Below are 25,663 nucleotides of genomic sequence, written 5' to 3'. Positions count from 1 at the left end.
TTCATCAGGGATGCTTGTGGAAAACGCGTTTAATATCCAGACTTGAACTTCATCTTACAACTGAATTCAATTATTTACTACAATAGTAAAATCTCAACTTCTTTCCAGTCATTCTTTCATCAATCTGTCATGAATCACATGACTTTGAACTAACATACATATTAACTTCATAAAACACATCTATTAAAACTACCATATCTACAGGAACAGGACATGTGAGATTCTATTACTTTTTGTGCATTAATTGTTAGGTTATATTTAGAGCAATAAATCAAAAAGTAAGCTGAAGGAATGTGCTGCTGCCTGCCCTTTTGCACTGGATACTGCCAGAGAGACCTGGCTTGGAAGGCAATGACATCCAGTGTATCATCCAACTGATTTGAGCAAACAGTTTATAGTGGATAGAAATATTGCTCAGTAGATTACATGTTTTTATATAAAACTTGGCAATGAGAGAATAGCATAAGCACATATTAAGAACTCCGTTCCTGAGAGCCCAGAAACAAATGAAGTAGGCCTGAATATGTGATTACACATTTATATAAAAAATAAGAGGCAGAGAAGTAATTAATAAATAAGATGTTTTTGATGCTTTGCAATTAAAAGTAATGCAATCATGCCACATCCAGTTCTTTCTGGAACACAGTGAGAAGGATTTTTTTTTTTCTATTTTAGATTCAAGATAATATAAAAATATTTTTAACATTATTTTCTACTACTGTTTGGATAAGATCTTGAAACAGATAACAAAAAAAGAAGGAAATATAAAATGCTTGGAAAACATCTTAAAGATGTTGATTTAATTTTGTAACTCTTCAACATGACTGGTGACTCTCAAAGAGTCACAGTCCAGCAACTTCGCTGTTAATATATTTTTATTGTTATGCAACTGCTTCCCATTTAGATATAATTAGGGCATCTCCTCCTCCCCCTTCCCCCTTGAAAGTGCTCTTATAAACATTACCTGCAGGAAAGCCACAGGTTGTGCTTTGTTTATAGAAAGTGGTAAATTCTTAATTTTATTGTTACTGTTATAATAAATGCTTCTATGTAATTACAATAATATCTGCTAGAATCTATCCAAACAATTTGAAATTCCAGTTAGCTGCTGAAAAATTTTCTTATGGACTATCCATTTCCTTTTAATTCCTCCTGACTTTCAGAATACATTAAGCTTAATTTAAAAAAAATTTCAAATATTGTTGGTAGCTTCTGAATGAAAAGACGATGCATAGAATGATAACTCATTCTCTCTCTCTCTCTCTCTCTCTCTCTCTCTCTCTCTCTCTCTCTGTTTTTCTGCTTCTTCTTCTCTCCCTTCTCTTCTTTCCCCTCCTAATTTAAGGAGAGGAATAAATTGGCTGATATTCCAATTATCTGTCCAGCTGGTGAGGATCTTGTTTCACAGGATCCAGAGCTGCCATCTTCAGCCAAAGAGGATAGTTTACAGACTGAATTCCTGGCAGAAGAAATACCCTCCGGAGATGAATATGAGTGTATATCACCTGATGATATCTCTTTGCCACCGCTTTCTGAGACACCAGAATCCAACATCTTACATTCTGAAACAGAGTTAGAAGAGCAGTGCTGTTGTAGTTCTCGTAGTCTGCATGTCTGTTCCCATAGCTTGCAAACACAGAAAAATACTAATATTAAAAAAGTGATGGAAATGTCTGATCTCTTAACAAATTCTGCTTATGCTGATGCTACAAATAATACAATAGAAAGCCCACCAGATAAGTTCGAGAAGTTTTGTGTCTCTTCAACAGATTCTGGTCCAAAAGTCAGAGCAGTATCTCCTTTGACTTGTAGCTTAGCAGGAATATCCGAAGCTAGCACTGCTTCCTGCCCTGTAGATGCCAAACCAGTATATAGCATGATGACTGAAGTGAGCAAAACACATTTGCAACACCTTGAACTTAGTAAAAGCATGGCAGAAACACAAGAACAATTGCATGACTTGAATAACTGTACTAAAACCCAGGACAGGCTGCATGCTCTGCCTGATGCATTCTCAGGTTTCGTGTTTCAATCAGACACCACCAGAAGCTGCCAGAGGCAGATGGTCACCCGAGAAGAGATTAAAAGTTCATCAGAAAAGAACAGCATGGCCAGCCTAACTGGACAGGTGCCTAACTTCTCCCAGCTTCTGTCTAACAAAACCGTCATGGAAGGTTCTCCAGTAACTTTGGAAGTAGAAGTAACGGGATTCCCAGAGCCTACACTGACATGGTGGGTAGCTTATAATGAGAAGCAGTAAATATAGCCATTAGCAAGACACTCTGAACTACTTATGACCAAGTTAATTAATCTATACACTAGAATAAATGGCTTGCATCCTTCCTCCTCCACACTTCTGCATGATTCCCACCTTCAAATTTACTACTACTTGAAATAATCTCCGTGTACTTAATTTTATGAACAATGAGAGCATCAAACTACTGCAATATATTCAATGTTTTTTAAGCAAAGACATCCTATAGTTTTTATATTATGGAATATGACATTCCACTTGTTCAATAATTTCTTAAATGGGCACTTCAGTTTTACTCTAAGTAAATTAACCTGTATTTTCTCGGGATCTTGGCACTTATGTGTAGATGGACAGAGATATACACGTGTGTGCACCCTAAATTATTTGTAGAGCCACTACATATCCATAGAGACACATTTATATATATGAGAAAGTCAGTTGTCAAAAAGTGAAGAGAAGTTACAGGTTAAAAAAATACCCTGAAAGTCTAGACTAGGAGAATCAGTTTCATATTATATATTTGTGTGCCTTAGCTCTCTTTGAATTTTTTTATGTCCATTAGATGGCTTTATCCTGCATTTGTGAGAAATACAGATGAAGTAGTATAAACAACCTTTAAGATGACTTTTTAGATATTCCCTGCCAAAGGGCATATGAACTATACAAAGGGCAGGGCTTCAAGATTTTGGTAGTAATTCTCTGTGTGGTGTATCTTCCAAAAATTTTAGCTCACTTGGCATTTCTCCCCTAATTCCATTAGACTTTTTCAGTGGAGGCCTTTCTTTTAATGTATTGAAATTAGATATGCCTCTTACTGGAAATGTTTTCATGTTAAGATTATTATTGCATATGTAAAGAATTAGGTAAACCACGAGCCTTTTTAGTAATAAGCTGATTTTTCTTCTACGGCACTGAGAAAAATATTGGACACTGCAAACTTGGTGCTACACTGTGTTGGTATCAATAAAGTTACTTTGGTTTAAACCTCTGTATTCTACACTTTGAGGAGTGTTGTTGATGAAACAAGAAGTGCCTTCAGTTCCATTTTGCAAGAAAGTGTTAATTTAGCTCGAAAATCTATATACTGTTAACATATGGTCTTTTAAAAAATAACATTCAACTAAAAAGCATTTTGGAAATCAGAAATTTATGAAAACAGAAAAAAAGTGGGCATTTTGTAATTAAAAATTCCCTAATACTATGTATTTTGTACCAATGTAGACATCTTTTTTGTATTTACACATGAAAAAGCATTTCTGTGTTTGTGTTATGTTAAATGTAGCCTATGCTGAAAGATCATGATGCAAGAAGAGGCAGAATCTTCTCTCACTTCCATATGTAAATCAGGAGGCAACAGCAATACATAGTGTAATCCTCAAGCATTAGAATATGACACAAGTTCTCTGAAATAACTCCTGACATGTTGTTCTGTCCTGTTTCATGACGTGAACTAAGTAAATGTTAAGTGTGCTAGGGTGGAGGAACAGGTTCTTGACTTTTCTTTATACTGAAGACACAAGTTCAGAAAATTTGCATGTTACACATCTTCAGAGGCTATTCTATTTGAATGCAGATTGACTCAACACCTTATGAAAAAACAAATGTTTCAGTACAAAGTTAGGGCCAAGGCTACTCTCTTCCATACTGCAGTGATTTAACTGTGACTTGTACATTAAAAACCATTTGCAGAACCACATTTTCTAGTATTAAAAATGTATTATCCAGCAATTTGAATTGTTTAAATATTCATATGTATTTACATATAACTTTAAAACCATGGAAGGAGAGCACAGCAGTGAGCTGTTTCCTTTGCTGTCAGTGTAGTGTTATAGTTTGTCTGAATTTGCAAAGTTCTGCTTGGCGTACAGTGACATAAATCTGACTTGAAAACTGACTCTCTGCTTCAGGTACAAGAAGGGCCAGAAACTGACTGCAGATGAGCGCTTAAAGCTTTTGCAAAAGGACACAAAGCATACTTTGTTCATTCAGAAGGTGTGTGATAAAGATGCTGGCCTCTATGTTGCTCGGGCTAAAAATTTGAACGGCACTATCTCATCAAGTGCCATTCTCCACGTGAAAGGTAACAGGCCACCTATTAAAAGAATAGGCTGGGTAATGCTGTGTGTCATCTATGTTAGCGTATTACTAATGTACTGGCTATTCACAAAATAAGTATAATATCGGCTGCACTGGACTTAATTCTCACATGCTAAGACAACATTAAATTTATTTTCATACATTGCATCTTTCACAATCTGTACCAAACCACTTTCAAACCACTTTTGATATAGAGCTTGTTTATTTAATACCAATGTCAGGTGCTTATTCTCCTTTCTCATAGTGATATTGTGATAAAAAATTTACAAAGATTTTCTAGAAAACAAAGCAGAGTTTTGCTTTCAAAAAATGTTGGCATTACAAAATTTTGGAAGCAGTTTTAATGTTTATAAGTATTAAATGTCAAGATACACCCAGGTAGAGAGCTCAGATCAACATACATTTTGATATGCCTTTTTTGGGGAGAGAGGATTTATATGCTTTTAAAACAGCAAATGTATTATTTTGAGGAAGGGGTGTTGAAATGTTTTTAAAAGATTGAATGTATTGTTTGCAAACACTTCTTTTTCATATGCTTTATAAAAATATACTTGTAGGATAAAGCTTCTTGGCAAAGAAATTCTACCATTTATGATTGCACTGGCATGGATCTGTTTGAAATCTGTCTCAGCGCAGCAGGCAGTCTACACAAATGACAGTTGCAGTAGTTCCAATAGTTGTCATCATCTGCACTACAGATATTTGACCCAGAATCATCAGGATTTGTGTAAGTGGCACCTTAGCACATACTAGAACAAACACCCCAAACATTTACAAAATGAGATGCTCCAGAATACCAGTCTGTTTGTGGTACTCTTCCTGCCTTCTTATAAAATTAAAGATATAAATATTTCTCATAATCCACTAAATTTTTAGCATAAAACAAGAGAAACAGTAGTTTATGAGGTAAACATTTGTGTATGTTTAAAATTTTTAACACTGTTTGAAACAGAGCCAACCACATTGGGGAAATGCTCAAGTGAGTGTATTTACATTAAAAAAAATAATCTTTTATTTCAGTCAAATAGAATTCTCCTATAACTTCAAAGCAGTAAATCCAAATCAGAACATTGTCCACCTACTTATTACATTTTGTTGTTGAGAACAACTAGAAATATTATTTTTTATTAAAGTAGTAACTTGTTTAAGTATTTAATAACAATAACGTAACTGTGCCAGAGAAAGATTTAATTTATGAAACCTCAAATGCAACTTCTATCTTTAGCTCCAGTACTTTTTATTTGTACAGTAAAAACAACTGTCAAACAGTGTCAAACAACATGACCTTATCTGCATCTTTGACTTGTAGCTTTCATACTACAATTATGTTGGTGTGGAAAATTTATAGAGAGGAAATACTCTCTCTTGCATAATTTGCTGAAATGAAGTAAGCCTTTTACTGTGTAGCATGTTATAAGCAGAATATATATTGGAAATTGCTGCAGGTCAGTGAGATTGAAAGTTGACATTTAGATATTTTGGCCCAGTGAGTACAAATTTATTAAAGTTCATGTAACTTTGAAATAGGAGAAGTTCTCAAGGGAAGATAACCTCACAGCAGTACAAGAGGGAGGAGGAGGAGGAGGAGGAGGTGGTAAGCAAATGGGGGAACAAAATGAATTCTAACTAATATTGGTATTACCCTTCATGCACAATGTTTTAAAGTTCAGTCATCTCCCAAATATGTTGATTCATAAGAATCCTCTCAGGTATAAAAATCACTTATTTTCCTAACGGGTACTTTTAATTTCACTGTAAAGGTAATTTTAATGATTAGTGTGAATTTGAATGTTTCAGTTTTCATAAAAGTAAAATTAAGTTTAACATTTTTGTGCTCTTGTGACTTTACATATAGTTGTTACAAACCTACAGCAAAGAACCTATGTGAGCCAGCTGACTTGCATAAGCAGTACATCAAGCAATATTGTAAGAACAAACCAAAATGCCTCTTCTCATGCTGTAAAGTTTTGCCTGCTGCAGAGCTGCCAGTGCTTGGTAACTTTATCCTGTTCATAATACTAATTTTCTACTTGAAAATGAGTCTTCTGGGTGATGGCAGTCCTTAAATGCTCTGTTTTTTCTCAGAGTTGTAATTTAAAAATTGAAAGTCATCATGGCTGCCCTTTTGACATGTTGGCCCTTTTGACATGTTGTAAGTAACTTTATAAATTACTCAGATCACTTTTTCAGGCATTTTTGCCTTAAGTATTGAGACTAAGTATATGCACACACACAAAAAAAACCAAACAGGAGTGAAAGCAAAGAAGCAGAGATGTTTTCTTTTCTCTTTTGTCTTGCCTCTGCAAGAATTAGGCTTTTAAATTAAGCCTTCACTATCACAAGTCTTGTGACAGAAAGGCTCATTGTAGCGCTGTAAGAAGCTGGGTTCAAAGCTGCATATCTGATTTAACTTGTGGATCCTTCATTCTGAAAGCTCTGGAAAGTTCAGTGCTAGAAGGATAATTGTTCTGTCTTTTTTTATATGGTCAGTGTGTGAGTTGAGAGATGTATGTTTGACATTTTTGGGTTGGAGGAGAGGCATTTGTTGAGCAAAACAACACTGTGAGGTGAGCGTCTGTCCTTCAGAAAGCAAGGCTAGGATTCCAACCTACTTGGAAAAATTTGTCCCAAACTCACTTCTAGTTCTACCAGAGCTGGAGAAAAAGGTGTGAACTTTTCATCATGTCATAGAGAAGGATTTGAGTGTAGCTTGGATGTAGACTTGTAGCTGGATGTGACTGCTTGCTGGCACTTACAGAAAGACCACTCACTGTTCATGACAATCAGCTCTACAAGTTAAAAAGGTAATAGACACAGAACTACGGGAAAAGTGCACAGAGACTGTGGGATCCCTTCCTTGTAAAACTTTCTGAGGTATATCCAGGCTCCTAGGGTATTATAACTGGGCAGGCATGCAGACCTCCTCCCTCATCCATATTTGCATTAAATCTGTTTCTGTTAATCTTATTTACTAGGCTTTAGAAGTGGGAGAAATCTCAGCTACTTGCTTTACATGAGACTTGACAGTCAGAATACAAGAAAATTGTGTGAGAGTAAGAGATGCAGCTTTGAATCCCAGTGAGATTTATTACATCTTTTTACTTATATTCTTTAGAAGCTAGCCAGTGATGTAGCTTTTTATTGGAGTTTGGCTTACACTTCCAGTCCTAAGCAAAACAAAGAGAACTGTCATCTTTTTTCTAGGAGTGGAAGAGTTAAATAGAAGTCTCGGATAGAGAGTAAATTTTATTTCAACATTTACAAATTTGTACTTTGTATGCCTATGAACAAGCATATTTGGCCTTTATTAAAATTCTAAGTCTGTATCATGCTGCATGTGTCTAATTGAGTATACTTATGTTTTGCCTGCTCAGCAGAAAATCATTTAAAATTAATACAGTGCTGTTTTCTTCCTTCTGAATCATGGTTTGAATAGTTCATGAAATTACCTTTGTTGCCAAGCTTTGTATTTTCTTTACCTATTTTTCTCTTTTTTTATCATATTTTGAAAGTACTATTGGTAGTTCATGTACTGAACAAGACATAAAAGTAGTTTATCTTAATCGACATTTTCAAGACATTGCTATTTGAGACTTGATTTGGAATTTTATGCTCCAGATGAGGAAGCTATATTGACATGGTGCCCCTGTAACTGTTCATTGCTATGATGTGATGTTGAAACAGCATCTGTGTTCAATTTTATTGGCTGAAGACAGATATTTTTAAGCCACTTCTATCTAGAAAGTCACTTCAGGAAAGCTGACCTCTGCCCACAATACTACAAAAGCAGAATAGTAGTAACATGCTGCCCTTGACCAGCTTAACACTCATTTTTCCAGCTTGAACCATAACGCCTGTTATAAATGCCTGATTAGGTAGCCCAGATTTCAACAGAGCCTCACAGAAAAAAAGATGTCAAGGGTGATCTTGTCTCTAACTATGCCAAGACAAAATCATTCCATGGGGAAGGGCAGATTAATGCAGAGTTCTTTTTACATCTAGATTAAAATGATACTGGTTTAAAGCTTGTATGGAAGACTCCAGTAGATTACCTGTCACCCACAGAAGCCAGTTGCCTCAATTCTGTAATTTAGTTCAAAAGCAACTGAAGTGGCTTATGATCTGCTTCTGTGCCAATGCATCCTCTTTGATTTTCACTCAGTCATGTTATCTATGAAAAGTAAGGTTCCTCCAACTGGATTAAATCCTGTCATTGAGTTCCTATTTAAATGATAAATAAGATCTTTCAAGTTTGACTTGTGAAAAGGGAGATGCAAATGAATCCAACTAAGTACATTATTATTTTCAAAAGTACACACAATATGGCATTTATGCTACTGCTATATAACAGACACTGTGAAATAATAAAAGGTCAAAACAAACACCTTGTCACTTCTGATAATGTTGTCATTTTTACATTAATATTGTAATTATTAAATGCAAAAAGGTATAAATGTAAGGACAGAAAATGCCTTACTACATCTGTAGATCTTAATAAATCATTGTAGAGGTATGTAATACCTTTGTTCATAAAATCTTTCATCTGAGAATGTGAACATTTCTGTGAATGTTGCATTAACAAAACCTGGTTTTGTGAGTCTGATATTGCATCTACTTTAAATCAGGAATAATTTTAAATGTGCAGTTTTTAATGGGTATGTGGATACCAGCCACATTTTTAATTGCTGCAAGAAACAAGATTAAAGAGAGATTAGAGATACCAGATAAACAGCAGGATACTGAAAGTTTCCTGGGTTTAATGCTTTGCTTTGTAAACAAGGGTGTAATCAGTGCTGATTACTGCTGTTTTGGCAGTCTGGGTTTAAATACTCTTTATTTAAGGACTCTAATGAATACCTAAAATATTTTGCTGGAATATTCCAGCTGTTTTCTTTTCAGATAATATGAAAAAAAAGAGTGACAGTCATGTAGTCTCATGATACACTAGTATTTCTCTGAAAGAAAACCAGTCATTCTGTTTCCACAATTAGTGCAGCATGATGCTTCCCCCCAGCCTTTTTTTTTTCCTTGTAGTTCATGTTGTGCATGCTTTGCTTCCTCCTTTCTGTTAGACTGTAGAAGCAGGAAATACACCTAGGTGGTTTGTATGGTTCTGGTTCTGCTACTTGTTTTACAGTTTCCCTCAAAAGACACAGGTTTGAACTTATAGTTACTTCAAGACCCCAGAACGTTTACATCTTCCCAACTGATCACTTAAAAAGCAGATTTAAATCTCAACCTCTCTCACCTTATGACAAAAATATTATACTTAGGTATATTACTAATGTAACCTCCCTTTCTCCTTCTCCATATGAAGACATCTGTTAAGAAAGTGGTGAATGTGACTACCTGACTACAATATAAGGAGCTGTGTGAAGGAGTATTTTTACAAGGTGCATAATTTTGGAGGGGAAAGGGATTCATTATTTTCATTTTTTAAAAGAAGCAGCCTGTCTGATGGCTCAGATGTCAGTCAGTAGGCAAAGGCATTCCCCTGGTTGACTTTGGATCAGATGTGGCTGGAGCTGCAACGGAGAAAGTGGCTTCCTCTCAAATGATTGGCAAGGTATGCCTATTTCTGAACCGTTCTCTTAACAGTTTACTAGGGTAAGCTTCTAATTCATGTGTGTGTATATTTTGTGGCTCAGAGGAACTGTGCTTGTTTTAAAATTACTGCTGAGGTTTCCTTTAATGAGGCTACACCATGGTAATAAAGGAGGCTGGAGCTCTGGATTTTGGATAAATTGATTCATGAGACTCACTTAGTAATCCTTAATAAAATTCCTTCTGATTGTGTTAGGAGCTTGACTGAGACAAAATCTCTAAACAATGAAGCACAGTGTCTTAATTCAGAGCAATGCTCAGCAAAGCCAAAGTGTCTGCGGAGCATGGTGTAGATCTCAGTCTAGCTTACTTTTTAGAGAAGATATGCATAACTTGGTAAACTTGCTAATATCACATTTCAAGACATCAGTGATTGGAAATTACACGCACAGAGTAAATAAATTTAAAATTACTGTGAAGCAAGGTAAGAAAGAAAAGGCTGCTGAAAACAATTTGGTTTTACCTGGTACTACGTGTGTGTGAGTGAGACTTGGGGCATGGGTGAAAGCTGTGTGAAAAAGCCAGATGCAGGTCATAGAATGGCCTAGGCTGGAAGGGACCTTAGAGATCATTTTAATCGAGCCTCCCTGCTGCCAGGGACGCCACCTCTCGACTAGATCAGGCAACACATGGGGACGGAACGGGAATCACACCCACAACCTTAGCGTTGTTAGCGCTACGCTCAACTGACTGAGCTAACTGGCCCCCCAGTTTTTACATTGCTCCAGGTTGCTAGTTTTTCTTGCTAGTTCCTCAGTTTGCAGTAGAACTCTACTGGTTGATAGGAGTAATTTATGTAGTGCTTAATATTTGACACGCTTCTTAGCTGAAGCCATCAGTGTGGGGTTTCAGTACCATTGACTACCTGAAATGTTTTCCCTGTAGAATGCAAGACAAAATTATTTTTAATTGACGAACTGTCTTAGGTTATTCTGACATTTCGTAATCATATAATGGGAAAACTATTGGTGAAATATAGGCACACATACTCTTTTGAAAGTTGCTGTCAGAGCACAAACTCTCCTTTTACAGCAGACTTTGTCTCCCTGTTGAGTTCTAGCCTGTGCCTTAAAGAGTTGTAGTAACCGTGACTTCATGGTTTTCTTTGCACATTCTTTTCCTTTTGCTTTCTAGAAAAATGGTCATTTTAGTTTGTATATTCTGCTGACTCACTGATATGGTCTTGTCACTATCACTATTCCACTCAGATGATTTTTTTTTTCTTTTAAAATGGTAAGAACCATCCTGGTATGAGATGCAGCCTGACTTCACAAGGTAATATGAACTGCACGAGTAATGGAATCCAGCCAAAAATGCCACAAGTGGCTGATGCTCACTTAATGTTCTCCACTGGAATACAAGCTAATCATGCACTCTTTATTGTATTGCCAGCTAAGAGGAGCAGGGGCGTAAGCTTGGTTCTCTTGCTTGAAGTGAAGCTGCAGATCACAAATTTCTTTCTTCAGGTGCATGCAGTGCAATGGTATCAGCAACTTCCACATGCTATCTTTCAGCAGCTAAGAACTGAGTTGCTTGAGCTGCTGGGACTAGCTCATACAACCTTAGGTTAACAAGAGTATGAGAGTAAAACTCATACTTCTGCTCTACATTGTGGCCTCAGTCCTACAGTACATGGGAAGAACGTAAAAGCAGCTAAAGTTGAAAGCTTCTTGTGCTCACTGAAGTAGTGGATTTACTTGTACAGCAAGTGAAAGTATCTGCCTTACCATGCCGACACATTTGGCAAAATTAGCTATGGGCTCAATATATTTGGGCTTAAAAGTTGCTGGGCACCTTTGCGAGATATGCTGATTTTTGTTTCACAATAGCAGAAAGAAAAAATTCTCATTCTAAAACAGTGGACTAAGGCTGGAATAGTTGAGACCAGTTTCAAGCTCTGTTCTTTATCATACATTTCAGTAAATTCACATTTCTTAGAAGGCTGGTGATTACTTTTGTTAAATATTATGGACAGATGATACAACTTATAGTAAAGTGGAAGAAGATGACATTTGTTATGTGAGAGGAATGCAAAATGTTTGGGTTTTATAGTGGTATATGTCTTTGTGTGTGCTTCTGTGTTAGTATCTGCTACTTTGGATTCCCTATGTCAAGAATCCTTGGTCTTGAGTCCTGAGGTCATCATCTTTTTACTGTAGTCCTGGAGGTGAAATCTAAGTGGAACCTCAGGTAGTAGTACAAGGTCCTTAAGCTACATGTCACATGAAGCGATGCTGAAATTTCTTCAAACAATTTTGCTGGGTTTGTATTAGCCAGGCCTTGTACTGACTCAGGTGTCATCTGGCCTCCCATAGTGGGCATGAAGCCAGCACAAACTCAATCTCATATGCTCTGGTTATTGCAATAGAAATGTAATTATTTGCCCATGCTTGATCTGAATCAAAGTCGTACTGGGTTATCTGGTAGTATGTGGTCTCAGTACTAATGACGGACAAAATAATGATCTTGATCAAAGTAGTACAGAGGCCACATTGTTGTAAAATATAGGATTTTTAAATTATTTTTTCAGTAATCTATTGACTAGAATAATAGGAGAAAAGTGAAGAACGAGCACACTGTACATCAATGTACTAAATGACAAACTTGCTGTCTTTGTCACTTTAAAGTTGCAGGGAATATTTACTCTTCCACCTTCACTGAAACACAATAATCCACAGAGATTTGCCTACTACCTACACAAAGAACATGATTCTTCAGCGTTACCATGGAACTAATATCAGCATGCTGATGCATGAAATTCTTGGGTGCTTAGAGTCTATGTGTTTCAACAAACTTTATATTATATAGATAAACAATGTCTGCCTACCAACTATCTTACAAACAAGTTATCCTGAGTTCCAGGTATCAATAATGGCTCTCTTTGACATGCTGTATGTTGAACTTTATAGTTGTGAGAATAGATATTTCTGCTTTAGATGTGCCTTCTAAAATACAGTGAATATTTTTTTGCAGTAGCAGGAAAAGAGCCAAATTTCATACAAAAATTTGGACATACAAATCTACGAGAAGGAGAGAATTTAATCCTGCATTGCACTATACACGGAAAGCCCAAACCACAGGTCTTCTGGACAAAGGATGATATCCAAGTGGTGTCTGGAGACATCAGTGTATGTTCTCATGTTCTTGAAATATTCCTTGGGAGAAAGAGAATATATTTTGCTTTATGCTACTCATAATCTCCTGATGCATTCTATTGTTTTACAGACTGAGAAACTAGGAGATACCTATTACCTTTTAAAAAGAAATGTAGTCCTTGCGGATACTGGGAAATATGTCTGTGTTGCCAGCAATGAAATTGGAAAGGCACATTGTTCTGCTTTCGTAACAGTGATAGGTGATTCATCATGACAGCTGCATGCTTTTGAGGTTCATTGTTCCAATATTAAATGAGCAACCTGCTTTCCACTTACTAATGTACATGTTTTGTTTCAGAGAAAAGTAAAATCCCAGAAATTTCCACTATAATTCAGGCTAAATCAGAATGGGAAGATGGATACTTCTCAGAAGAAATGTCTGTCATCAGAACTGAGCTAGCACAAGCCCGTGGCACACATTGTGCGCAAGATCAAAGGCCACTGGTTGAACATCTTCCAGTAAGGTAACTTGGAGCTTTCTCTGTGCTACTTCTTGTAATAATCCAATAGCTGTAAGGACTTAAATTTACAAAGCTCAGTTCAAAACACTCTTCCTACTCCTGTGAACCTTTGTGTAAAGTAAATTAAGTGCACAATGTGTGACTGCCTTTCAGACTTAATTCTTCATCAGAATATATGCAATTCTGTTAGGTGAAAGGCCTTGTAATACAATAGAAAATTAACTTTGTGCAGTAAAGCGGTTAAATAAAATTTTTAAGAGCTAGGTGTCTTAATCTAGATATAAGATTGAATAGCCCAAAGATTCAAACTGATATAACCACATGAACATGAAGTTTCAATTAAAAAATAAATAAAAATTTCTACTAGGTAAGCATCTTATTTGAAAAAATAAATAGCAGTCCGAATAGCACAGCAACAATCATTTCTCATTAATTGATTAAATATCACAAAACTTTCGTTTGTTCAATTTCAGTAGATTAAATGAGACACACAAAGTCAAAAGTCCTTGTGGTAACTTCTTGCACAAGGTTAAATCTTGTCTCCTGAGTTTAGGCTTTGATAGCCTACTGTAGTTTATGGTGCTAGAACTGCCTGTCTTTTGAGTAATGTATTCAGGGAGATGCACATTTAAGACCCTGTGACTGTTACTAATCTGGTTTACCATTAGTTTACCATTTCACCTGAAACATCAGATAAATAGAGGTAACTAAGGAGTTGTAGTTTGAGCCCATCCGTGCAGGAACAAGAACTGTGCAGCAGCTCTACTGCCCTTTAAGAATGGGGAGTGAGAAAATTCAGCAAAAAACTCAGAGGATTGAGATTAGGACAGGCAGGGTTTCATTCACCATTTATGGTCATAGGCAAAGAACAGAGTAGACTTGGGAAGAAAAGAAACATTAATTTACCACCACCAGTTTAACCAAATCAATTAGATCGAGCAGGATAGCAAGGGAAAGCAAAGACAGACAGATCTCAGACACCCTTTCTGCCCACTCCTCCCTCCCTCCCAGCTACCTCCTCCCCTACCAGCAGCACAGAGGGGCAGGGGATGGGGGAGTTGGTCTGTGCAGCCTCCTGGGCAGAAGGCTCCTGCAGGCTTTCCAGCCTGCCATGCGGTTTCCTTCTTACCGGGGACAGCCCTCCTCCCTGACCCGAGTCCTACCCACCCATGGCTGCAGCGTATCCGTTCCAGCACAGGGGCTCCTCAGAATCATGGTTCACTTCAGGCACGTCCTCTACTCCTGTGTGGTTTCCCTCTCCCCTGGCCTGGGGTCCTCCACGGGCTGCTGCATCCTGGATGTTCTCGCTGCCATCCATCTCCTTGCTCAGCAGTGCCTCAGCCTGCTGCCACAACCACCATGGGCCTCCGAGGAATGCCCTCCTCCTCCGGTGCCATTCTCCCCTCTTTTCATTAGCGACTGCATGGTTGTTCTCTCTCTCTATCAACTCCATCTCCTCTCCTCTCTCAAAACACACTCAACACAAAAGACAAGGCGAAAAATGGAGGCCCTCAACAGTCTTCACCTCTTCAATATATTGAATCACAGAGGTGCTGATCTTAGTGAGGGGCGGGTCCAACTTGTTTACCCATGCTCAGGAAGGCTCTGGAAGTTTCTCACAAGGAGCCACCCCTTCTTCCTCCTTCCCCTTACTGAAAAATCTGCCAGACCCAAACCCGTCACAGAAGGGCTGTAGGTGGAGTAGGAATAGATTGGGCAAATAAAAATAAGACAGAGATTTTCAATAGAAAATAACCCAAACAAATCTATTGATAATGTTTATTACACAACTATGAAATTGATAGGGCTATTCTATGGTGAAAAGCTGTTTTCATGATGGTACAGTAAAATAGCTTTCTTTTTAGAAAGTGTGTGGATCGATGTAATGCAAAAGAGGCTCCAGTAGTCTTACAGCTTTAAGGAATTGATGGTTAAGATGGTCTGGAAAGTGGTTAGAATCTGTGGGACTGCCGCAAGGCTCAAAATGTTAAGTTTACGTTGGTCACATAAGAATGCGTTTGTTGGCCTTAAAGTGTCCGAATATTTTCTGAACTTCTAGTAGGTAGTGAATTCTACAGCAAAAAGCCACAGTAAAACAACAGTGTTCTTTTGTCTTTAAGTTCCTGAGGTTTGTCTATCTAGATGTAAAGCAACATGTAAAAGGAAAAGAAATTACATATGTTGATTTAAAAGATGTTCTCATTTCATCATAAGCTGCTTGTGCCCCTTCCCTCATGCCCAGCTGATCAAACATTGATCCCATATGTTTTGTTCAGGTTCTTTTTCTGTATTTCTGTGAGGTGGCAGGTATTCCAAAGCAAAAAAATCTAATGTGAGATTGTGTTAATTTTAATTAGGGCACACAGAGAATTCAGTATGATTAAAACATGTAGATCATACAGAAAGGTCTAATTGCTCCTCACTTTTCTCCTCTCTTCTGTTCTTTATAGCTAAAGTGTCCTCTGGTTATTTGTTATTGTCAATAAGGATTTTATGTTCTGTCTGGAATCACTCTTTATTTGATCTCTAATCCCATATTGTCTCAAGATCACAGTCTATGCCAACCCACCATAGTGTTGCTTATGAAAGGGAATGCTGCAGCTGCCACCATTAAAAATGTAGGCAATATTAACCGACCTTTTTAAAACAGGTTTAAAGAGAAACTCTGGCTTCAAGGAGTGTATCTGGAACCTGAGAGGCCGCAAGAGGTCAGCTTCAATTTGGAACATGATCCTGTTCTCTTTCCTGCCAGAGGATCAGAAGATGGACTCAACTGCAAGATGCTTGATTTATGAGGGTGTTCCATGTTGTTTGCTGTATCCATTAGCTGATATTGGCCATAGGTGAGGAAAAGATGAATCTAGGTTATAATTTGTATTTAGTTTCTTTACAAATAAATCATTAATAAAATTAGTCTGTAAACAGCATTTATTACACAATGATTTTCAATTTCCTGCAGTCTTGTTCTGGTTCGTTGGACAAATCTAACAGAAGATGACAATTGACCTTCTCACCTTTCATATGGGTTTTTATTAAATCTATATATACAGTCATTTTTACTATTACAGAAATGTCTTTACTGTGAGTACAACACTTCAGCAGTGACCAGCAGACTATCTTCCAAACTTATTCTGGACCTCCACATTAAATATATTCAATTTCTTTATTTGAGACAAGTTTCCTTCTGTACTTCTGAGATGAGGTTCTTGCTAATTTGGGAGTATCTTTTATTAAGAGGTGAAATATTCTGAAAGGCTGGTGATCTACTCCTGCACTTTTGAAGCATGGAAAGATGACATGCTTGTAGAGATTCCTGGAAAGATGACATGCTTGTAGAGATTCCTGTATTTTAGGTCTGAGACTACCTTTTTTGTTTGGAAACTGAATCAGTGGAGTATATGTTTGACTACTTGTACAACCCTGTATGAAGATGATGATGAAAAAAAGAGATATTAGCCTTGAAAATTACAGATCTTGGTGATTCATCAATACCCACTGTCTTATTCTTCTATAGATTTCATTAATGCCATCAATTCCATCAGTAGTTCTTCCCACTACCTTTATATAGGGAATTCAGACAGAAACAAATGAGAACTTATAATGAGTATATAACCATAGAATTTTCTGGTTTATTAAATAGAGTGCTCATTACCTTATTTCTAGCAGCTTTGATACATTTTGAGGGGGCTGGGCATCAAAAGGAGTGGTAACTAATAATAGACAACCTTGTCTAATGTATGCTTAGTATCAAGAGTATCTTCAGGGAAGAGAGAGTATCTTTAAGGCAGCATAACAGAGAAGTCTTCTGCTACATTGCTTCTGCTTCCAGGACTACTGGATTAGTATGACAAAGCAGTCAATTTCCAGTTGATGCATTTCATTACACTCCAAGAGTGGACCCATGCTAGTTTCAAAGCACATCCTTAATTTAGCCAAGGACTTCATAATGGTGGAATTCCTCATCCATTCAGGGTATAAAGAAAACCTGAAATTGAAATTGAATCTTTTGGATTGTAGGGCAGTCATTAACATGATTAAATTTGTCTCAATCTCTTGAATTCAGAGTCTAGGTGTCATTTTCACTTCACTGCAAAGCTTCATGCAGAGAAAGAGGAGGACTTTTGCAGTGCCATCCATTTTGAGCAACGAAAAAGTAGTAAGAAAATGCTCCATTTTGGATGGCTATTTGACTGGCACAATAAGCAACAGAACATCCGGTTAGACTTGTGAATAGCAATTCTTCAGCTTGATCCTTCTGATTTGGAATTTCAAAGTCCTATTTAGCAAACGATTCATGTTACTCAGGCCTTGCTTCAGTGCGCTGCATACGGATTGGCCAATGCCACAGGTCCATGTATATTGTGCAGCTGCTCATTGGGCAACTCGTTATTTAATAAACATTGATTAGGCCTACGCCTTGTTTGTATACCACAGCGATGCACTCATGCTTCTCTCGGAGAGCAAATAGCAGTGCACCGTCTTTGTGCTGCGTGCAGGTAGATATCATCTGTGCAAAACTGGGACTGAAATAACATTTTTTGAGACTTGCTTAAATTGTAATATATATATATAAGTATATATACAAGATGCAGGTTGGCTTGTAGAAATGTAAATTTATCTCCAAAATAAAGTGCAGGCATAGAGAGGAAATGAGCTAAAAAAAATATCATGTACATGTCTTCACCTGATCACATAAATCACTTCCTTGACGTTATGGAATAGTCAATGGCATCCTGCCCGCAGAAGAGTCACAAGGCTCTGTATACATGCACATAAATATAGTAGCTAAGGGCTGAGGTTCTTGCTCTGCTTATTTATCCTGTATCTGTCTCAAACAGTTTTTTTGAAAATACAGTGGAGACAAATATCAAACATCTGCCAGCAAAGACCTTTCTTTGTACATGTTGTTTAGATTTAAAAATTTCATGGAAAATACCATGTTTCCAATGGCAGTCACATTCTGAGGACTGGCAAAGTACATATCAGACATCCCCCTCCAAAATTAAAAAAAATAAACCAAACTTAAAAATATATGCTCTTTTATTAGCTGAAATCCATAAGTATGGCACGTAAGATTTCCCATTTAAAAATCCAGTCTGTAAAACTAGGTGTTGAATTCAGTGTCTGCTGTTTTTTATTCCTCAGCAAATTTAAGGTATTGGGTTCTTCTTGCTTTTCCCCTTGATTGTGTCAGACTTTAAGAACAACTTGAACTTTAATATTTGAGGTGGTCTTTTCCCCCCTGTATTCATGAAAAAACAACCTTTTTGGTTTTGTTGGGGGGGGGGGGGGAATGTGAATGTTTTTCTGAATAATAAACGAGGCAAACCAGAAATCTATCTATCTGTTCTTACCTATGGCTGTCTTACAAAATATTAGAAAGTGTTTTTTATAAACAGATAAACAAAAAACCCAGTAACCTTTGCCAATGAGAAGCACAGCTATTGCTCCAAGTATTCCCAGGGCATGGATCTTTTAGGAAACACAGTAAGTGTGTTTGTTTCTTTTAATTTTATGAATCTCAAGTGGCCATGAATTTATTAAAAGATCTGGGAAATTTGACAGGATGTATGTATTTGTTAAATTCTACGGACTAATAACTTAAAATTTGACCCCAATGTTATGATATTAATTATTGATTTATGACAGAAAGTAGAACAGTTAGTAAATATATTATTTACTCAGAGCCCATGTTTTGTTAGTAAGGCTCTGCTTTCTAAGCTGAGATACTGAGGAAGTAATAGTTTTATTCTTTCTGTGTTCTGCATATGTAAATGTGTGATGATGATATATAAAGAAAGAACGTACACGGCAAAACTGGGGAAAACGGATGCATGTAGATCTCCTCCTTAGATATTTTTAAGGACATGATATGAGTGACAGCTGTCAACATGAAGATAGTGAATATGGACCCTGATAACTATTCTGTACCAGTTCACATCTAGTCACAGTTCCCAGTAAGTTGTTCACATGTGAAGTAGCTAAGGTAGTTTCAAAAATTGCTTTGTGCCTTAGTTATGTTTTCTGCTTTGGGAGAAACTGACCGTGCTTTCTTCAGTAACAAGTAAAACAATTTTCTTTCAGCAGGTTTTAGTTTGTTTCAAAAAAAATTAATATATCGTGCATAATTGATTATACTAGCTCAGAAGCCAGCTGCAGCACACAAACATGGATATTCTTTTGAGTATTCTACATTTTATAGCCTTAGAAGTTCTAAAGGTTTCCTTACAAAGTGCATAACATTTCCGAGGAAGGGGAGTTGGTGAGGGTGGTGGAAATATGTTTTGATTTCAGGTCAGGATTTAATGATTTCACAGTTAAGAAATAGGACAAAGAATTAAGTGAAGGAAAATGAAAGAAGAGAAGGAAATGGGCAAGATGCTGATTCTTTTTATGTAGTTTGCAAATTAGCATGTGTAGATATATAAAGGGACCAGGAAAGGAAGCCAGGTTTATGCTACGTTGACTGTGTAACTACAGCACACACTATACAGTTTCACAAGTAGTGAAGAAAGATTGTGATTTACTTCTTTTTAAAAAAAAAAAATTAGGAAATTCCACTTCATAAAAGAACACTGAAAACTTGCATAAATGACTGTTTGAAGCTTTCAGTGTTCAAGAAAGAATGAATTAGTCTTTAAGCTCTGACTAGAGTCTTCAGCTTTTAAGGCATCTTCGTGTGGGCTCTACTAAAGTATTCATTCCTTTTGTGCAGGTACACTCCTCAAGTCAATAGGATTATTAGAATTAATTGAAGCTAATCACATACAAACAGGTTGCTGATATCCACACTGCAGTGTTTCATTGTTTTGAAGATTACTTGCTATTCCTAAAATTGGCCTATAATATGATACATAAAATACAGTAACATTGGCAATAAATAGTTTATACTTAAACCAGCAGCAGACTGAAGCAAATGCTGAAATTTTGGATATAAAAATATCCAGTTAGTATGGCTGCCTGCAAAAAAAAGGACATTTTTGTCATTATCTGGATCTGGCTTTTATTTGATCCTGGATCAAAGAAATTTTCATTTTTACCAGCAGTTTCTTTGCTACACAATAAGACTGAGGCCATCCTTTTTTTAATTTATCATAGATACACTATGTGACAGTAAATATGTAGAAATCACACTGGGCTGTCATTCTGTTAACAGAAGACATGCAATATAGATGATTTGTATTTCCTTGAGAGCATGAGAGAAATATTTTGCTGTTCAATTTCATTTCTGAATGAAATAAAATAAAAAGCTGATAAGTTACTGCCTATTTAGAATCAGAAATTAGATACCCTTTATGCATATTTCTTTGGACATTTTGTGTCTTTTAGTAGAAGCTAACTTGTCCTCCCTGCTAAGGCATAGAGTTACACCTGTTACCATACTAAGTTTTATACAGAGAGACGAGGCTCTCTGACATCTATTTGCAGCAAAGCACTAAAAATGTAGTCTGACTTTCAACCTCTGTGAGAGGCCATGTAGTACCAGTGTACAGACTATTCCTTCAGTTTCTCTGCTGTTGTTACTGGTGCGTGCCAAGAGTAGCCATACAGCTGACATACTATAGGATGGAAAAGTTAAAGGGCAGATTGAATCTCTCGGACTGTTTTAGGAGATCACAGCAGTATGTCCTTGTTTCTTTCAGATCTGCAAAATACACTATAATACCTCTTTGCAGGACTTGTGGCAGTGGTATTCTCTCTCCTTGGAATTTTCTGGAGCTCTTGCTAGAGGTTTCCTTGGGGTTGTTTTCAAACAGCAGTGCAGCCAACAGTACTAAACTCCACCCTGTGTATACTTCTCTCAGTATCCTCTGGGAGAGCCTTTTCAATGTGGATTTGGGTAACAGCAGACTGAAGTCCTCCGTTTGACAAAACAGCTAAGCACGTGCTTGACTTCAGGCACATAAGTAGTCTTATGAGCCAGTTATGTGCTTAAAGAGTTTGCAAGATATATGTTATATATATTCTACTTCATAGGGATGGAAGAGGATTTCTGAATAAGAAGGCAACAATTGAAACAGACAGGCACGGTGTTTTGGAAAAACACTTCCCATTCCAACAATAGACAAAAGTAGTCCTCTATCTCTGACCTCCATTTCAGAGACAACCAATCTACAATTAACTGCATAGAGTGACAGCGCTGGGCTAGTTGGCAAACTAATATGCTGTCCCATGGATTATTAACTCTATGGTCTGCACAAGACCAGGACAGGTCTAGATAAAAGACTTAGACTTAAAATCTGCTTTTTTTTTTTTTTAGAAACTACAGTAGTTGTCTGTGTTAATTTACTTTCACAAAATTTTTATTTCTGCACTTTGCATGCTACTGTTTGTTAAGCTTAACTGCTTGGAACATTCAACAGAAAACATGAAGGAAACAAAAAAAATCTCTGGAGACCCCCATTCTATATATTACAAAATACCATTTTAGAATTTATGGATATGAAAAAAAAATAATTTAAATAGTTTGCAGCCACATGTCTGAGCTCAGCTTACTTATTTAGTCTGGTGATTGACAGATGCATTTGGTAGCTTCTTGGATGTTTTAGAATGAAAGAAAGTAACGCTGAATCTCACTGATATGACTCTGAGTTTTCTGTATGCTCTGTTAAAACATTTCTTTATTACTTTGTTTTGTGCTTTTGAGTTCAGAAATTTGCAGTGTCTCATAAACTGAACCTTATAAACTAAATTGAATTATAAATCAAAATCTTTGTAACAGATGATGTTTCCTCAGTGAATCTCTTTTGTGCTTCCAAAATTAGCGTTGTCAGTCAAGCCAACAGGTGGTGTATGGTTACACGGAGTGGATCCCCTCTCACCAGATACTTTCTTTTAGGAAACCAATCAGAACTGGCACTGACATGATGAGGCAGACCTGCCAGCAGAGCTGGGGTATATAAAGCAAAACAACTATGTTAGCACTTCTGAGCAGTCGTGCATTCCCCGCCTCGCCTCGGGTGTAGGGATTGCAAAAAAACAAAACTACACTGTCAAGACTGTGTAGTTTTGTTTTTATGATTAGAGGCTCTACAATTCTCATGCTGGGATTGTCTAAAAAAATCTTACTCTGGATAAGGACGTCGTTTAAGAAGATTTCGTTGGGCTTAGCCCACTCTTGCAGGCACTTTGAGAAATCAGGTGAGTAGCATGTTTTTGCTGGTGTAGTAAGTATTTTATCAGTCGTTCATAATCCTAATATGATCTATTATTTATAAATTTGCTCACAGGGGGGAATAGGTTTCAGAGTGCAGACATGGAGCACTTAAATTCCCTGGCAAGTTAGTGTCTGACATTTCTAGGAATAAGTTTTGATAACACTCATCAAAAAGTCTTTCCAGTACATTTTTTTGTTAAAGTCTATAACTGAGATTTGAAAAGTACATGGAAACATCTGCTTAACTTAAAAACTCCTTTCTGCTGGGAGTGTTCAAGGTTATGCTACTGAGAGATAAACTGAGATGCACCAAGAATAGCTTTGATAAAATGCACATGGTATCAGCTAAGCACTGATGACTTTTTAAGGGAATCAACTGCTACAGTATCAGTTACATGGCAGCTCTGGAACACTTGTCTGCTGTCATTCATTGCTGACAAGGTTATTTCTGGAACATGACATTTCAGATGCATACTTTCAATTCTAATTATACAAAAAGCCTTATAAGAACAGATCTTCACTGAAATTTGCCTAGACAATGGAATATATAAACTTTGCGTAAACTCAACAACAATTCTCCTTAAATTATTTCAACCTATTCTGTCAGGAAATTACACACACACATATGTTTATAAGCTTTCATAATGTTTAGTTATATTGTAATATTATTTCCATATATTTTAGCTGAGTTTCAAAACATAGTTATAACTGAAGTAGATCCTAATGAAATACATGAGACAGATATTTGTCTTCCTTTCAGAAAGCTCATGTTGTGTTAGGATGAAATGTTTGGTCATTTCTATCTAGTTTGAACTCATTTCTCTCCATTCTTGAGGAAAAGTAAAGCTAGTAAAGTGAAGCTAGTAAAGACAATAAAAAGCATAAATCCAAGTCATAGTGAAAGACACTTAATTTGTAAGTTAAACCTGGAACTGTCACAAAATCAGGCACAAAAGCCAGAGTAAACAACAGTCAATGTGTGAGTGAGATTGATTTGAACAAAATATATTTAGTAAGATATGATATGCTCTCAGGGGAATTTTTTATTCAGTAAAATTGTAATTTTAATAAATGTGTGATACTGTTAAGAACATACTAGGTACATTTTTAAAATTTGCCACAATTCAACATCATTAAATAAATGTTTATGCAAATATAAAATTCTCCTGATACAGAAACTTTTCTAGTGGAAGTGCAATATTTCCAAAGTAGGATTTTGTGCTATAGGAAGGGAAAACAAACTATTTTTCTTTCAGATTTCACATGGATCTGCTGCAGTTGTTCAAACCATCACTGTCAGTGGCTACCTTATAGCCTAGCTCACATTTCAAACGTGGCTGTCTTCCCATATTCCAGATTCCACTGGGATACTTTCTAAGAAAGAGTATAATTTTATTTGCATCTATAATTCCAATAGGATTCTGTGTAAACTGAAATTATTCACTACTTACAGACTGCGTTTATAAGAGAGCCACTTGGCCTTTATTTATGTATTAAAAGCCAAAGAGACTGTGGACCTTCACATTTTTTTCAGTTGCTACATATTGACCTAGTTGTCTTCCCATTGGAGGATGCAAATGCTTTGCACTAACAAATTTCAAATCATTAAAAAAAAAAAGTTTTGTGTTGAGGCTATTTTCTTTTTTGGTATAGGAGATTAATGGACAAATAGAGGCTAGATGACCTGCACAAGGTCATGCAGTAAGTCAAACAGAACTTTGTCTCCTGCTGCATACTTGTAATGCAGACTCACAGTTTCACTAAAAATAACTTCACATCCAACTCAGCCATGTGTGTGCTTAATTTTCTACGCAATTTTTGTCAAAACCAGCAGTCTTCACATTTTACCAGGTCAATGTGATTCAAAACTGAGAAAAGCAAATTCATATGAAAATAATTACAAATACTCCTGAAAGGGATGTACGTATAACAACAATTATACCATTGATATCTAATTATGTTTTGTGGTGTTTTTCTTTTTTGCTTTCAGAGTGCCTGTAAAGATGACGACCAAAGCACCAACATTTACGCAGCCATTACAAAGTGTTGTGGCACTGGAGGGTAGTGCCGCAACCTTTGAGGCTCATATTAGTGGTAAGGTTTTGATTTTGATTCATTCTTGCAAGACTGATTATTTTGTATTATTATTTTGGTAGTGTTTATGCTAAGGCAAACAACACTTTTCATAGATCTTAATCTGATCTGAGTAGCTAAAGGTCAGTGCTGAAATGTGAATATATATCCACATCATATGGCACTAGACCTCAGCACTGTTGGGTGCTATTTGATATCCACAAACAATACTGCATAATGTTACAAGGCTTCACAGGCAACCATCAATAATCCTGCCAATGAGACTGGTGTCTAATTTTCATGTATTTTTGAATCTTCAAACAGGGGAAATAACAGTAAAAGTATATACATACTGTGCTAGTGAGGGAACTTCATCTGCTTGCAGAAAGAGTAATCTTGTTTGGATGATCAAACAGAATGAGGAATTGGGAGTCAAGGTGCAAAAAACCAAGGTGTATGCTAGTTCGTCATTGACCTAGTGCCAAGCCTTACTCTGGCTACGCTGTATTTCTAGACTCCCGTGCCCTTGAGTTTACTTAAGTCCAGACACTTGGCAGAAGGGTGAAAAGCACAAAATCTAGATCCATGTGGCCACTGAAGAAGGTAGAAAACTTTAGTTTGCAAGTTAGTAGATGTGTATGGTTATCATAATGATAGTAAAAGGCTGGATTAATATAAATTGTTGATGCCAATTAAAGATGCCACATAATTTTAAAGGATATTTCATTTTCCCAGTTTACATACTATTAGAACACCCTGTCTTGTGCAAAATCCCATGCAAACTTTTGAGATAACTTCACCAGATAACCAATACCCTAAGAGTGCCCCTGACCTCAGCAGTGACTAAGGAGAGATGACACAT

The 25,663-nt window shown here is 36.7% G+C and overlaps 2 protein-coding genes and 1 pseudogene across 2 annotated transcripts in view; 2 read left to right on the top strand and 1 right to left on the bottom strand.

Annotated features, from left to right (window-relative positions):
- The window catches only part of CCDC141 (coiled-coil domain containing 141), a gene marked incomplete at its 5' end in the record, with an annotated part of 53,123 nt that extends 48,697 nt beyond the window's left edge, over positions 1-4,426 (top strand). The window contains 2 exons of the mRNA XM_009865107.1: positions 1,346-2,232; positions 4,162-4,426. Of these exons, the coding sequence (XP_009863409.1) occupies positions 1,346-2,232; positions 4,162-4,426 (1,152 nt within the window). The remainder of the gene's footprint in view (positions 1-1,345; positions 2,233-4,161) is intronic.
- Positions 4,427-16,697: 12,271 nt separating this feature from the next.
- On the bottom strand, positions 16,698-17,011 carry LOC104270561 (annotated as a pseudogene).
- Positions 17,012-22,500: 5,489 nt separating this feature from the next.
- The window catches only part of LOC104270468 (titin-like), a gene marked incomplete at its 3' end in the record, with an annotated part of 104,495 nt that continues 101,332 nt past the window's right edge, over positions 22,501-25,663 (top strand). The window contains 2 exon segments of the mRNA XM_009864887.1: positions 22,501-22,712; positions 24,719-24,822. Of these exon segments, the coding sequence (XP_009863189.1) occupies positions 24,732-24,822 (91 nt within the window).

This window comes from Apaloderma vittatum, unplaced genomic scaffold (assembly GCF_000703405.1).
Source record: "Apaloderma vittatum isolate BGI_N311 unplaced genomic scaffold, ASM70340v1 scaffold3260, whole genome shotgun sequence".
NCBI lineage: Eukaryota > Metazoa > Chordata > Aves > Trogoniformes > Trogonidae > Apaloderma > Apaloderma vittatum.
Note: the sequence above shows the minus strand (reverse complement) of the source record. Positions and strands in the feature narration are given on the sequence as shown.